The sequence below is a fragment of the Pimephales promelas genome, chromosome 7 (genome assembly GCF_988280905.1).
Source record: "Pimephales promelas chromosome 7, fPimPro1.hap1.1, whole genome shotgun sequence".
NCBI classification, from domain to species: domain Eukaryota; kingdom Metazoa; phylum Chordata; class Actinopteri; order Cypriniformes; family Leuciscidae; genus Pimephales; species Pimephales promelas.
In genome coordinates this window covers 22409213-22423937 of record NC_142775.1, presented here as the reverse complement: position 1 = coordinate 22423937, position 14725 = coordinate 22409213, and the positions used below count along the sequence as shown (strand labels likewise).

General features: G+C 36.6%; 1 protein-coding gene across 8 annotated transcripts in view; it reads right to left on the bottom strand.

The window, feature by feature from the left end:
• stxbp5l (syntaxin binding protein 5L) overlaps positions 1–14725 on the bottom strand; it is a 160728-nt gene that overhangs the window by 35865 nt on the left and 110138 nt on the right. For 5 of the 8 annotated variants that reach the window (XM_039682068.2, XM_039682072.2, XM_039682069.2 and 2 more), the window contains exons 10-19: positions 13849–14006; positions 12027–12099; positions 10520–10667; positions 10358–10425; positions 7813–7853; positions 6538–6755; positions 6090–6256; positions 5760–5885; positions 3815–3966; positions 1238–1306 (exon numbers count right to left, since the gene is read on the bottom strand). In XM_039682068.2, the coding sequence (XP_039538002.2) occupies positions 1238–1306; positions 3815–3966; positions 5760–5885; positions 6090–6256; positions 6538–6755; positions 7813–7853; positions 10358–10425; positions 10520–10667; positions 12027–12099; positions 13849–14006 (1220 nt within the window). The remainder of the gene's footprint in view (positions 1–1237; positions 1307–3814; positions 3967–5759; positions 5886–6089; positions 6257–6537; positions 6756–7812; positions 7854–10357; positions 10426–10519; positions 10668–12026; positions 12100–13848; positions 14007–14725) is intronic. The other 3 variants (XM_039682071.2, XM_039682074.2, XM_039682077.2) reach the window with 1 other exon arrangement.

Here is a 14725-nt window from a genome sequence, read left to right as displayed (position 1 = left end):
ACATCTGCGTGCATCAAACCACTAGGACAAACAATGTGGTCTGTGACACAATCATGATCCTGGAGCGATTCAAGGAAGATGTGTAGACATCTTCATAACATACTGTTTTTAAACTATAAACTACAGGTACATACTTTTTAGCCATGGTTGTTTAACTCTGAGTTGTTCAACCACATATATACAATTATATTAACTCCAGAATCAAACATGTGCACCAACACCACCAACACCAACAACTCCATGCATGTGTGTATGCTGGAGAGAGATAGAAGAAATAAAATTGTATCGATGTTACTCAAGGCACGATGGTAAATTATAAGGCCTGCACTGCATCTACATCAATCAGTTCATGAGAGTGTGTGTGCAAACTAAAGTTCTTCTGGAAAGTAGACGCTTAACAGATCTCAATGACTTGAATGAATAATTAAATATTTTGGTCATATAGCGGAACGCAGTGAAAGCCTCATTTTTTACAAACGTGATAATTCCATCAGCAGAGTCTGATTTTGTATACCAAATTTTTGGGCCATTCTGATCACCAGAAATAGGTCAGATTAAAATAAATTATACTATATATGAAGAGTTCAGATGCAAAAGCCTCTAAATGCCATTTGAAATTTTCTTCTTTAATGATCATTTTTATCAAACTTGTATATTTAAGTTCAGTAATTTCACTTAAATAACAATTAATGGGTAATTATCATTGCCATTTAAGTGAAATCACTGAACTTAAATATACAAGCTTGATAAAAATGATCATTCTAGAAGAAAATTTCAAATGGCACTTAGAGGCTTTTGCATCTGAACTCTTCATATATTTAAATTCAAAAGGTCACTTCCAATGTTTTTTTTAAAGCTTCTCTATTTTAGCAATGTTGACTTAAATTAGTAGAATTAGTTGACTTTAGTACGAAAAATTCACACAAAAAATTATTAAACGGAAATGTTTAAATGGCTCATTACACAAACCTTTGGCACAAATCAAGAAAACACGTAGCAAGGAGACAATCAAAGATTGAAGATTTCAATGTACGCAAATTCATGATATGTTATGATATTCTGTAACAATTTAATTGCAATAAATATTATATTGCACTGAATTACATGCAGAACAGTAATTTTACCTTTGGTGGTAATCAAAACAACACATTTTTGAAAAATGACATCCCATTGTCTGTGCTTTGTCTCCTTGCTGTTGTGATACCCCCGCCAGCGCTTCACTGGAGAAGTGACTTACTCTGGTAGGAAGTACGGATCCGTTTCTTTGAATCGGAATAAAAGTTAGACAGGCCGCGCATGCAAAAGTCTGCAACAGCACCCCCATGCCCCAGCACCGCCACCCACAAGAGGAGAGATGGAGCGAGGGAGGAAAAGAGGAGGAGAGAAGAACAAAACAGGCTCAGAGTGACAAAACGCGTGTGACCACAATCTGAGCAAGACCCAGTGTATCGAGGGAGAGAATGAAGGCATAAAGCTTAGACAATTGAGCCTAACCTTCTGTATTTTCCTTCTTCCAAAAAAACAACAAAAATTAAGTCAAAACAACAACAACAAAAAAACCTCCAGCTAAACATAAGGAAACAGCTTTTGGGATTAACAGCCACCTCAACTGTAGCAATGAAATTGCTCAAACAAACCAATAAAAATAACATATGAACAAATAAAAATGGCTCCTGTCTCAACTGTGGCAATGATATTGCACAAACAAACAAGCCAACAAAAATAACATATGAACAAATAAAAATGTCTCCTCTCATCTGTGTCTATCTAAAAGTGTATGTGCAGATGTGAATTCATTTTGTAGGCAGATTCCGTCTAAAGTTAGTGTGAGTATCTGACAGCGGGCGGACCACCTGAGCTACATTGTCTTTACTCCTTTACAACATTGTTGAATAAAAGGTAACCAACCATTTGAAATTTTACAAAGCAAACTGCGGCATCACTCATAAAGTGGGGTCCAAATGTCTGAGACCTGACTGAAATTCTGTGCTTCAAAATTTATTTTAAACCTGGAGAGAAAAACAGAATTGTTTTTTTCTGATAAACCATGAATAAGAAATATACAAGACTGCACTATTTTCTGTCACTTATCAAATAAGCACATTTGTGACCATTTCTCAATTGGTCATGGTAAATGTATTCACTAGAAACCCAATCAGGATTTTGGAATGATTTCTGAATGGATCATATGCCAATGAAGACTGGAACAATGTCCTTGAAATGATGTTTGCCATCACAGGACTAAATTATATTGCCTTGGTGAGTATAAGAGACTTTTCAAAAACACACGAAAACTATTGAATGGAATAAAATTACTGTTAATACACGAAAGTAATATAAAGTTTTAATGTGAGAAAATTACTGAGTGTAGTCCATTTGTTATACTGACAACATAATTTGCTATGGGGCTTTTCACACTGCGCTTAACCCCTGGTTATCGTCGTTCTAAAAGCTTTTAAACCCTGGTAAAGGAGCGTTTCACTCTTTTAATTTAGAAGTGGCGTTAGCACCACAGGGGTTATGAAACAGGGTTGTTAATGGAGCAATGTTAACATTGCTTTTGCTGTGTTAACTCTACATTTCAGTGACAAACATGTACAATGTAAAATGATGCGGTGTTAGAATGTTAAAACTAGATGCTAGCAACCGACAACCAATCACGTGACTCATATTCACACGCTTTTGGAAATCACGGAAACACTGTGCAATGTATATGAACATAATTTCTGCGTTTGATAGGATAAAAATGTCAAACGGCGATGGAAGACGCAACAATTGGAGACCATTTAATTCTTCAAAGATACTGACACCTTAAATATGCAAATAAGGATTTGAACAGTGTGAAATTTGAATAAAGATAACCCAGGATTCCCTTTATCCAAGGTTTAGAATGACCCAGTAATGACTAACTATTTCAAGTGTGAAAAGGCCTAATGAAAAACTGCACTGACATTTTTAAAATAGAAACATTCAGACATTTGGATTCCACCATATACGAAGAGAAAGACTAAAGAACATAATCAATGTTAGAATGAAAACAGAGGGGGACTTCTGGCCCTTAAAATCATCAGAATACACACTGGCCATAGTGTGTGGGTGAGCGTTAAGACGTTCTCTGTCTTTTTTGAGAGCTTACATAAGGTACAGATAAAAATCATTCTTCGACCGCACTGAACGACCTTTCTGCCCACCTCTGCATCTCCATGTCGACTCAAAGCCTCTCGGTTTCTAAAGATACGGCTGCCTGAGCAAGAGGAGGGAGAGCGACCGCTTTGAAGTGAAGAGCCAGCATGGCCGCCTCCCCACAGCTTCCTTTTGATGAAGCTCTGTGAAAACAGATCTCCATCTCCAGCTTTCACTTATGACATCTTTCTCTGGATGGTACGCGTGAGTGTAAGTGTGCATGTGCGTGAGCCGTCGAGGTAGGAGGATAGAGAAGGGCAGGTGGAGCGAGATCTGTGCTGGATTAGTAACAGCAAGTCCGTATGGCAGGTTACGCTGTGTTCTCTGTTAGGTGTCGTGCTCAGGCAAAGACCAACAGCAACAGAGACACAACAGACGACATGCAGAGAAGGCAACCATGAATGCAGTCTGTCCCATGCAGTTAAAGAGAGGGACTGTGTGGTTGTGTGTGAGACAGACTATTTTCAGGCAAGGACAGAAGTTAGATTTGCAAAGTCTGTTTTTGATGGCTGAAATGCTGAGCATGTTTGCAGATGCAAGCCAGTGACATGTGTGTTCACAACTGGTATTACAGAGAAACACAATGTATTTGAACATTTGCGGACTTCTGAGACACATTGTGCATGTTCACCTGATGTGGACTGCCGGTTTTTGCGAGGAGAGCGTGTTAGTCGCTGGAAAGGGTCTGCGGATCCGTACAGCTCCAGGGTGTTCATACACAGCAGAATGGTTTTCTGCAGGTAGTCCACAACTGCCAAACCATTGCAGTTACCTACAGCCAACCTGTACAAGCACACATACACACACTAATCATACACAACTATGTTTCTTACTAAAAGTTTCAGTTATACAAAAGTCCATTATAAAGTCAAGTTCAGTAATGACTAACAATACTTTTGCTATTGCAGTCATGATTAAACATAATACATTTAATGAATCCTCTTAGTCGGCCGTGATACTCGCTGTGAAGTAGGCTAAGGCCGCAATATTGCTGTGTGCATTTCATTGATAAAAAGTGCTAAAATGTTTGATTTCGTTAGAGCAGTTCGTTTAGTATGAAGCTGAATCCAGCTACTTATTTATTTGTCATTTTTTAAAGCGTGAGCTTATGATTCTATTCATAAGATTCTCTCTCTCTCTCTCTCTCTCTCTCTCTGTATATACAGTGGGGAGAACATGTATTTGATACAGGTGCAGTTAATACAGGTAATGAGTGGAGAACAAGAGGGCTTCTTAAATAGAAACTAACAGGTCTGTGAGAGCCGGAATTGTTATTGGTTGGTAGGTGATCAAATACTTGCAATAAAATGCAAATGAATTACTTAAAAATCATACAATGCGATTCTCTGGATTTTTGTTTTAGATTCCATCACTCACAGTTGAAGAGTGCACATGATAAAAATAACAAACTCACATGCTTTGTAAGTGGGAAAACCAGCAAAATCGGCAGTGTATGAAATACCTGTTCTCCCCACTGTATATTATACAGTATATGTCAAATTATGAATATTGGACTACTATGTACAACAAGCAGAAATTAGGAAAAAAAAAAGAATAAAAGGTTAAAAATTATGACGTTTGCGGTGTCAGTCAAGTCTGAAGCAGGGTACACCCAAAGTAATGCGTTACTGATACCAGCAGCCATATCACCCTGTAGTCCAAAACTGGTTTCCCACTGAAGCTAAGCAGAGCTGAGCCTGGTTAGTACCTGGATGGGAGACTCCTGGGAAAACCAGGTTGCTGATGGAAGAGGTGTTAGTGAGGTCAGCAGGGGGTGCTCACCCTGTGGTCTGTGTGGGTCCATACACCCCAGTATGGTGATGGGGACACTATACCGTCAAAAAAAGCATCGTCATTTGGACGAGACGTAAAACTGAGGTTCTGACTCTCTGTGGTCACAAAAAAATCCCAGGATGTCTTTCAAAAGAGTAGGGCTGTGACCCCGGGATCCTGGCCAAATGTGCCGAGTGGCCTCTGTCCATCATGACCTCCTAATCTTCCCTATATACTCATTGGCTCCATTACTCTGTCTCCTCTCCACCAATAAGCTGGTGTGGGGTGGGCGTTCTGGCGCAATATGGCTGCTATCGCATCATCCAGGCTGCACATTGGTGGTGGTTGAGGAGATTTCCCCTTCTAAGTTTGGGGTTAGTACCATTTTTTTAAAAAGTAAATAAATAAATAAATATTCAAAAGGAGGTCAAATTACTAAGAGTTATTACCACCCCACCCCATGAGCTGGGATATTAACATCTGGAGTCTGGACACATGAGGCTGGGGTGTGTGCAGTGATGACAAAATCTATTACATAAACATGGAAGTACTGATATGAGTCAGAGAAGACTCACGTACCACACAATAATGTTTGATTACCATACTCGTATACCATGGAACATCAGTCCAAACAGGTTAAGAAAATATAAATGTATTGGTATTACCACTGTATATTTTAATGCTAATTCTATGGTATTTATTTGCAAGGAAAAGTAGAAGACAGACTATTAAATTAGAGGAAAAAAATAAAGATTCTATTGGCTGAATAAAATCGAAAACATCAAAGACGAGGAGTCACTTACAGTCCATAGGCAGAGTTTAAATCCAGGCTGGTGATTTGTTGTGGCGGTTCACCATCAATCCATAATAACTGAACCACCAGCTCCGCCTGGTATCCAGGAGGCATTCGGATCATACGATCTTTAACCCTAAGAGGTAAGAATTCAAATTAGTTTAACGTGGAACCTAATTTGATTGTTAAACTTTCATTAAACATAATAGTTGTGGTCCATATATTGAAAAAAAAAATGTAGTGCATACTGTATATTGTATTGTCTAGTAAGTAAGCTAACAATGTCCCATCAAGTCCTACATACAGTATAAAATCATAAAAGATTTTTGTGTAGTCTAACTTGAGGGAAGGGATGCTGTCCCGTGTGCTGTCCGGCGTGTTGCTGCGGGGACTGGGGGGTTGTGGTTGGGGTGAGAGACCGCTGGGGTCTGAATAACACGGAGTGTTCTCCGTGTCCGATGGAGAGATGACGTCCTCCATCTCACACTGCAGCCGCACCTCTAAGGACTTCAATTGAGTATTCACACACAATATAAAGTTAGTATGCATTTAAAAAAGAAGATATTTTGAAGAATAGTTTAACTGATTTTGTCTTTTCAATAAAAGTCAATTGGGTCCAAAATTGTTATGGACCCAATTGGCTTTAATTGTTAGGACATAATCAATTAAAATATATTATTCTGTATTCAGAAAGACCGGTTTGAAACAGCATGAGGATGAGTAAATGTTGACAGAACACATTTTTTTTGTGGTGAACTATCCCTTTAAAATAAGTTTTCTCAACTCACCGTGATGGTGGTGTTGGCGTCATATTTGCTGAAGCGGTACAGGATGACGTGGGCACTGATGCCGACAACACAAAAGATACGGCTCTGTGGGCACCAGCTGATCATCTGAACGGCGTAGGGGTCTTCCTCAACAAGCTCGCCGCTGCGTCCCATGTCTCCGCTCTTGGGATTCTCAAATACCTTTGATGTCTTGAGCTTATACAACATCTGCAGTGTGACTGACAGAGATGGAGGTTATCGCCTCATCACATCATATTACATAATGAATGTGATACACAGGGTGTTAAAATGGAAACAATGCTCTAAATGAAAATATTCTGTGTTTAGTCCAAGTTATCGACAGCACCTAATGGTGGCATGATTACCCCAAAGAATAGTGTCTCTACGTTTAGAGGAAACTTAAGGCACATTCACACCATGTATGCTAACTGTAATGATAACTATAATTATTAAGTTTTAATAATTGCTCTTAATAATTGCACTTAAACAATGTTATTTTTTCAGCTGATGGCAGAAAATCAGAGCTTGTGGATTTAAAGCAGAAGACAACATATCCGCAGCACACGCTTACAATAAACAGAACGTTATTGTTCATTGGTGTGGATACTAATAAAGTTATTTTCATACTTAACATTCTTAGGTGTGAACAGGCCTTAACAAAAAAAGTGAATGGGGTCAATCTGTTAACAATAAAACAGACACATTTTTTCAACAGTATAGCCACAAGACATAAAGAGTATCTGTATTTAAAAAAATAATATTAAACTTGTCTGTGTAAAATTACATTCAGGTTTGTTGAACACCACCCTCTAACCTTAGATTGACTGTAAAATTATAATTTAAATAGCTTTATGGCTTAAATAGCAGACTAAAGTTTTACCACTATCATTAATGAAAGGTCCTTTATAAAATTATAAACTTATTTCTGTGCAAATCCTCCATTGTCACTGTAACCCCAATATATATATATATATATTTTAATAGTAAACTAGGGACGATCAAGGGATGATGTGGTAATAAACACTATGCCAAAAATGCTGTCAAATGAGCTTAACTTGTATTGAACGTGGAATATTCTTTTAAGTAATGGCCATGTTTGTGAAACCATCACATATAGATGTGGTATTTGGATGCCCATTTCGGTCATATTGGGTTTGAATTGTAAAGAATGAAATTAAAAAAAATGAGGAATCACATGGCAGAGGTAAGAAAGCGTGAGATGGAACAGCATGAGGCTGAAAGGGGGAACAAGCTCTTCAAATCGAAGACACTTACTCGCTGTGGCATCCCAAAACTTTATCGATCCGTCTGCATGTCTGTGGGGGACAGCAAAGAGGAAGGACAAAGAGTGATCGTATGAGCGAATGAGTGTATGTGTTCAACTGCTTAAGGGGAAGCAGGCAATGACAGCTATGGAAACAGGAGGGAAAAAAGAGGCAGAGAGATCAACAGGCAGGGTCAATAGAACTATTGAATTAAAGCGGAGAATTGCGCTACATTTACCAATGAGAGCCAAGCAGGAGGGCAACATTTAGTCATCACTGACTTCAAGTGAAAACAAACGCAATCAATGCATGCTTCAGAACAAAAACAAAATCAATCCAGAGTTTTCAAGCAAATAAAAATTCTATAAATGACCTCCATGTGTAGGTGGAAAGTTTCACTTTTTGAGACAGGGGTGTCAAACTATTTTGAAGAGTCACCTCGTGTGGGCCGATTTGTTCATTTGTTATACCTGCACATCTTTCTGAAACTACTAAAGATAAAGATGATGCTTTTAAAAAAAAATTACAAATTCAGCTGCGAGAAAGGGGAGCACATATATTTTACTACTTTCATTAAGAAGACTTTAGATTACATAAACATGTGAAATCATAACATCATTTGACGTAGTGGAAATTATACTGATATTCATGACAAAAAAAAATACTGAGAGGGTGAAAAGTGAGTTTTCAGAGAGTTTATTTTCTAAAAGTCCACAAAGGTGCCAATATTTGAAGAAACACCCATTAATGCATTTAGTGGAGACTTGGAAGCAAGTGTGACATTCAGTTTTCATTCACAAAAGTTTCCAATACGTGAGCGACAATGTAACACACACACATACACACGTACACACACACAAAACAAAGTGAGAACATGAAGCGTGATGCTCTGGGACAGTTGTCAACCACATACACATAAATTTGATGTTCATATTAAAGGTACAATATGTAACGTTTGGCCCTCTAACGGTTAAAAAAAAATGAAACTTCATTCGTTTATCGTAAGAACATTGATTTGGTTGTGCTCCGGCCCTGCGTGACACAGCTTTATGGGAAGCAGGATAACCATATTCATCCGCATTCACTATGCTTAATAGATATAACCAATTTAGATGGAAAGGATCTTAAGCTGACTAGCTGAAGACGTTACTGTAGCAATACCCTTTAATAGACATGGCACTATGGCAATTTGTGTTTCAGTAAAATACCTTAAAGGAACACTCCACCAAAAAATGAAAATTCTGTCATCATTTACTCAACCTCAAGTTGTTGCAAACCTGTATGAGTTTCTTTCTTCTGCTGAACACAAAGGAAGATATTTGGTAATGGATATTTGGATAATGGTTCCAAAGTTTTAATCGTTCAAAATATCTTCCTTTGTGTTCAGAAACTCATACAGGTTTGCAATAACTTGAGGGTGAGTAAATGACACAATTTTCATTTTTGGGTGGAGTGTCCCTTTAAATCACCTGTTGAGTAATAAAAATGCCCATCTCCAAGTCACTTGTAAAACATCTACAAAAAGCCAAGCAAGGCTAATGTTGATTTTTGTTTTATTGTGAGCTCTGTCACATTCTCTTTTTGGCAACAGACTCTCCTCTTTTTTAAAAAAAAGGGTGAATCCCCAGAGGTTTGAGATATAGCATGTCCCATGTCAACCATGGAGCAGCTTTTCACTATTTACGGATATGACGGGACATGAGCGGGTGAGTACCATATGTATTGAATTTCTGATGAAAACCATCCCAGCAGGTCTAAAATCTAAACCTTATAATAGGCTTACCATAGTGGAGGAAGAACTGATTATGTATTGACTCGTTATTTACATTTTGTTAATTGTGGGGGAAAAAGTTACATAGTGTACCTTTAAATGCTACAAATTTATGTCTATTATTTTATTCCAATGCCTGAGTTTCAATTTTTTTTTTTTTTTGATCAGAAATGATTCTTTGGTAATTGAAAGCATAAGACATGTCATATTGTAGTTTTTGCACAGATCGAGTTTTAACAACACATTTATTTATTTATTTATTGTCAAATAAAGACTAAAGTGTTACGGTTTCCAATAATTGTATGCAACAATATTTCAAAAGCAGCATATAAAGCATGCTACTTCAAATAGCTTCAGAATGTTTAGCTGTAATGCTAACTGAGTTTTTTTTTTATTTTTTAAGAGACTTTTTTTCAGCTCAAATATATACAATTGATCAAAAGTGTAAGTAAAGATTTTTACATTGTTGTAAATATATATATATATATATATATATATATATATATATATATATGTAAATATATATATATTGAACTCTTTTTCATCCCACAATCCTAGAAAAAAAGAAAAACTAAATTTATCAAATAAATGCCCAAATAGGTAAGCTAAAGAGACTTCTTTCAAAAACATTAAATATTTTACTGACTCCAAAATTAAACTGTAGTTTATTCTAAGGTGTAAGCATGGAATACCAGAAATAATCCATAAAATGCGCATTATGATACATGATACTGACTGCCACAGGTGCATGTTGAAAACATAAAGCACATGCAAATTCACTTACCCTGTAACGATAATCTCTGGATATGTCTGCGAACCAATCGTCCATGTGCCACCACTGACCGGCCACTCCTGAACACAAACACAATTACAATTGATAATAATTTTCATGATATTACATTGAAAATCGAGAAACTTTGTAAATTCGCTTAAAACTTTGACAAACCTTGTGACTGTAGCCGGTCTTTTTGTGTTTGGCTCCTATGGAGTAAAGCACAGGTATGATGTCGGGGGGACAGTCTGCAAAGTAAGCAGTGCACGTGACTGGAGACTCATGGACGTCCATGGGGTATGGGTTCTCAAAGATAGGAAAACTAAAGGAGAGAGAGATTTATAAAAATGAACAACAGGTATTTATTAAACATTTATTCAGATGTTTCTGAAATCTGATTGGAAGAGTCACATTCAAAATGTCATAAAATAGCCTATATCCATACACTAATCTGTGACCGCACATTGACTGACTTCTGTATTAATGTACATTACATTGCTACAGGCAAGCATAAACAGAATACATCAGGGTCTCCAACCTTAAGTGAAAGGGATTAAATGATCTGAAGGGCTACAAATTTGAAAAACTTAAGAATGAGTGGTATCATGATAAAAGAAACTGAGGCTATTTATAGAAAGTTGCCTTCGGGCAACTCTATGTGGGCTACCAGATACGGACTCCCACGGGTATTATATTGAAGCCACTGAACTACATTTATGCAACTGAACTATATTACTCAAAAAAGAATGAACAAATAAGAATATATTATTATATGATATTGTAAGTATTATTAGTAAATGTAAGTGTTAATGTCTTTTATCACATTGCTATTGCTGAATAAGGTTGAGTGTGATTTTACCCCATTTTTCAATGTACCTGTGGTATTGAGTGGCTTATTGCTTTTACTATGCAATATAACCTTATTTAACTACATTTTAAGTAAAGTACACTTTAAAGTTCAAGTTTAAGTCAGCATGGAAGTTAGTCTTTTCTTCTCTATTGTGATGTATAGCCAAGATGGCTTCTAGAAAAAAAGACTAAATGTAGGGCAAGAATTTTGTTAATCAGGAATTGATTGGATCATTGTATCCTTGTGGTTTACTATTGCTATGATGAGTGACAGATTGTCCTGCCCTCACGCCAGTAAATACATCATAAGAGAAGAGATGTCGCTGCAAGATGGATGGAAAGTTAGTTTGATTAAAGATCACAATGGCACATTATTATTTTAAAATAATGATTTATAATAAATACTGCAAATAAGTAGTATAATATATAATATACATATAACAGACATTTATGGCTACTTTAATGGAATATATAAGCAAAGAGTGTGTCTGTGTATGAGTGTAAGGCTGACCTTGGCTCTTTTTCCTAATACTGACTCATTTGTATATTTATGAGTGACAACTCTATGATATTTACCCTCAACAGATAAACACACACTCACACAAACTCATATTTTTAAAATAACACACACACACACACACACACACACACACACACACACACACACACACAATATTTAGTAGGTGTTGAGCGATGTTGCCTCTAGAAGTACTAGTGTGAGGTGTTGTTGGAGTACATCACATTGAGTTACATCATTCACACACACACACGCACACACACACGGCAGGAAGTGTGAGTATGATAGTGGAAAGAGAAAGATGAGATTGCTCACTTGCTCTGGGTTAAATCGACCACAACGAAATCTTTCTCCAGCAGAACCACCACCGCATATGGCTCCTGGACCTCTGTCAACACAAACACATCTCAACAAAATCCTCATCTATGAATTCTAGACAAATACAGCACAAGAACAGATTCAATACTCTTTATGTATATTACTTCATTTATAGGAGAAGTAATGTAGTACACGATTGAACCCCATTGACTTTCGCTGAATGGAAAAGATAAAAAAAAAAACCGACATAAAAATGTGTTTTAATTTTTTTAATTAATTATATTATGAATATTTACGTTCCACAGAAGTCATACACATTTTCATTTAAAATTATAGAATTTACTTTTAATTTTTTTTTTGTGTGTGTGTGTGAAATATCCCTGTAATATGATGATACAACTTTAGGTAAACCATTTATAATTTGATTCCCCCTACAAGTGTAACCTTTGTGGTGCTTTTAAAAATATTTGTTTTTGTTTTTTTAGCATCCCCGCCAGTCTGACCAATGGTGTGAGATATGTTTTTTTTAAGAGCAATGATGGGTTGAGTGTTCAAGAAACCTGTTTTAAGAATCATTTTTTGCACTTTTATTTATTCTAGTGGTGTCGAAATTATACACTTCTTTGTGAGGGAACACTACAAGGTGACATCTTGAAACCAAACGGAAAAGGAAGATATTTTGAAGAACGATTGAAACTTTGGCACCATAGACTTCCATCCTATTTTTATTTATTTATTATTTATTTTTTTTCTACAATGGAAGTCAATGGTGCCAAACAACTATTTGGTTCCAATCGTTCTTCAAAATATCTTCATTTGTGTTCAGCAGAAGAAAGAAACTCATACAGGTTTGCAACAACTCGAGGGTGAGTAAATGATGACAGAATTTTCATTTTTGGGTTGTACTTCGACACAGCACAGCGTGGATGAACTCAAAGTTTGAGGAGAGTGTTTGCAGTTTGCACTGAAACTGTCTTTTAGACCTTGAACTGTTTGGTGGCCATTAAAGTGCATTATATGGAGAAAAAATCCTGGAATGTTTTCATCAAAAACCTTAATTTCTTTTAGACTGAAAGAAAGAAGGACATGGACATCTTGGATGACATGGGGTTGAGTAAATTATCAGCAAATAGTTTTTAAAAGTGAACTACTCCTTTAAAGCAATGGTTTGAAACTTTCTGGATCCACCATCAAATTGATGAGTTTAATTATATCAAGTTCTGTGAGAAAAGGCGATAAATCTCCACCTCCAACATCCTCACATGCAATATAACATAAATCCACCAGTACCACTGGAATTAAAAACATCATTACAAGTTTACAGCTTTGAATCGAGCTAAGGCAAGCAGCACATTTTTGAAAACTGGCTGGTTATGTATTTTCTCAAATATGCATTTTGGATAATTTTTAACCCAAAAAAATGTTACGGACTGCAGGTTTAAGGTATTCAAATGCATAAAATGAGATGAAATACAACTAAAACTTAATAAAAGCTAAAAGCAGTATAATTAATACTATTTAACTAAATACATATTTCAAAATAAGAAAGTTTTAAAAAGTAGAAGAACAGGAACTCTACTTTGTGATGATACAAACTAATGTGTGAATCAGCAGTTTGAACTGATTTATTAGAAATGGTTTATTATAAAACACTTAAATTAATCTCCTCTCCACTCTCTTTTAACAACAATGATTAGGTCTACAATGAGACAAAGAACAAAACAAAACTTAAGCTTAAAACTTAAGTTTAATCAGTGTTCCACCAAGAACAAGATAACTGATATGGAAGACAGGAGACTGAAGCGCCCAGTATACTCACCGTTGAGATAGGGAGTGTCACAGAGCACCATGAAGTCCACTATTGGATAGTCCATCTCTAACACTGTGATGGCTTTGCCATGCATGATGGTTAAGGTGGGTCTCCGTCCTGCCTTATCATACGAAAGTCCTCCGGAAAAGATTACAAAGGCTTCACTGCTGGAATACAGAGAAAATAAAAAAGTGTATGGAAAACCTCATTTTGTCTGTCTGAAATTATTTCTTTATCATGTCAAGACCCATAGCTTCTATCTTATTAGGAGGAGACTTTTATGCCACCCAAAACAACCTTGCTTGGATTTTGAAGGTCCTCTCAATACGTTGCATTGTTTCAATTTAAAGTCTTATTCACAACCCTGGAATATTAATACAAAATAAAAAGAAACAAAAGGGGAAAAACAACATTACAGCCAAACTAATTTAAAATGTCATTAAAACTGAGGCGGCCACTTACGACCACTTCTTTGAACACAGCATAGGGGTCGGGAAAAAACAAACAATCAATCAAAGATGGAAGTTTCTTCAAATTATGTTTTGCTCCTCATCTCCCGAGGAAAACAGGCTTCATAAAAACAGGCAGTAAACTTGAATTGTTTTGTGAAAAGATAAAACAGCAGTAATGGTTCTTGAGTGGCACATCTATCGCAAGCAGGATTCAATTAATCATTCCCTGTATTTTGTGTTGCATTCCATTTATCCTTATAGGGGGGGGGGGGGAATTCCTGGTCCCCAGTAGGAACTTTTAACTGGAACGCTCCCCTCAAGTTAGAGTAGAGACTGGGAAACTCTGGGGAATTCAATATGACTGCTTAACACATCAATCATAGTGAAACAGTAGTAACATATTGTTTTCCGACCTGTCTACTGTCATTCCAGTC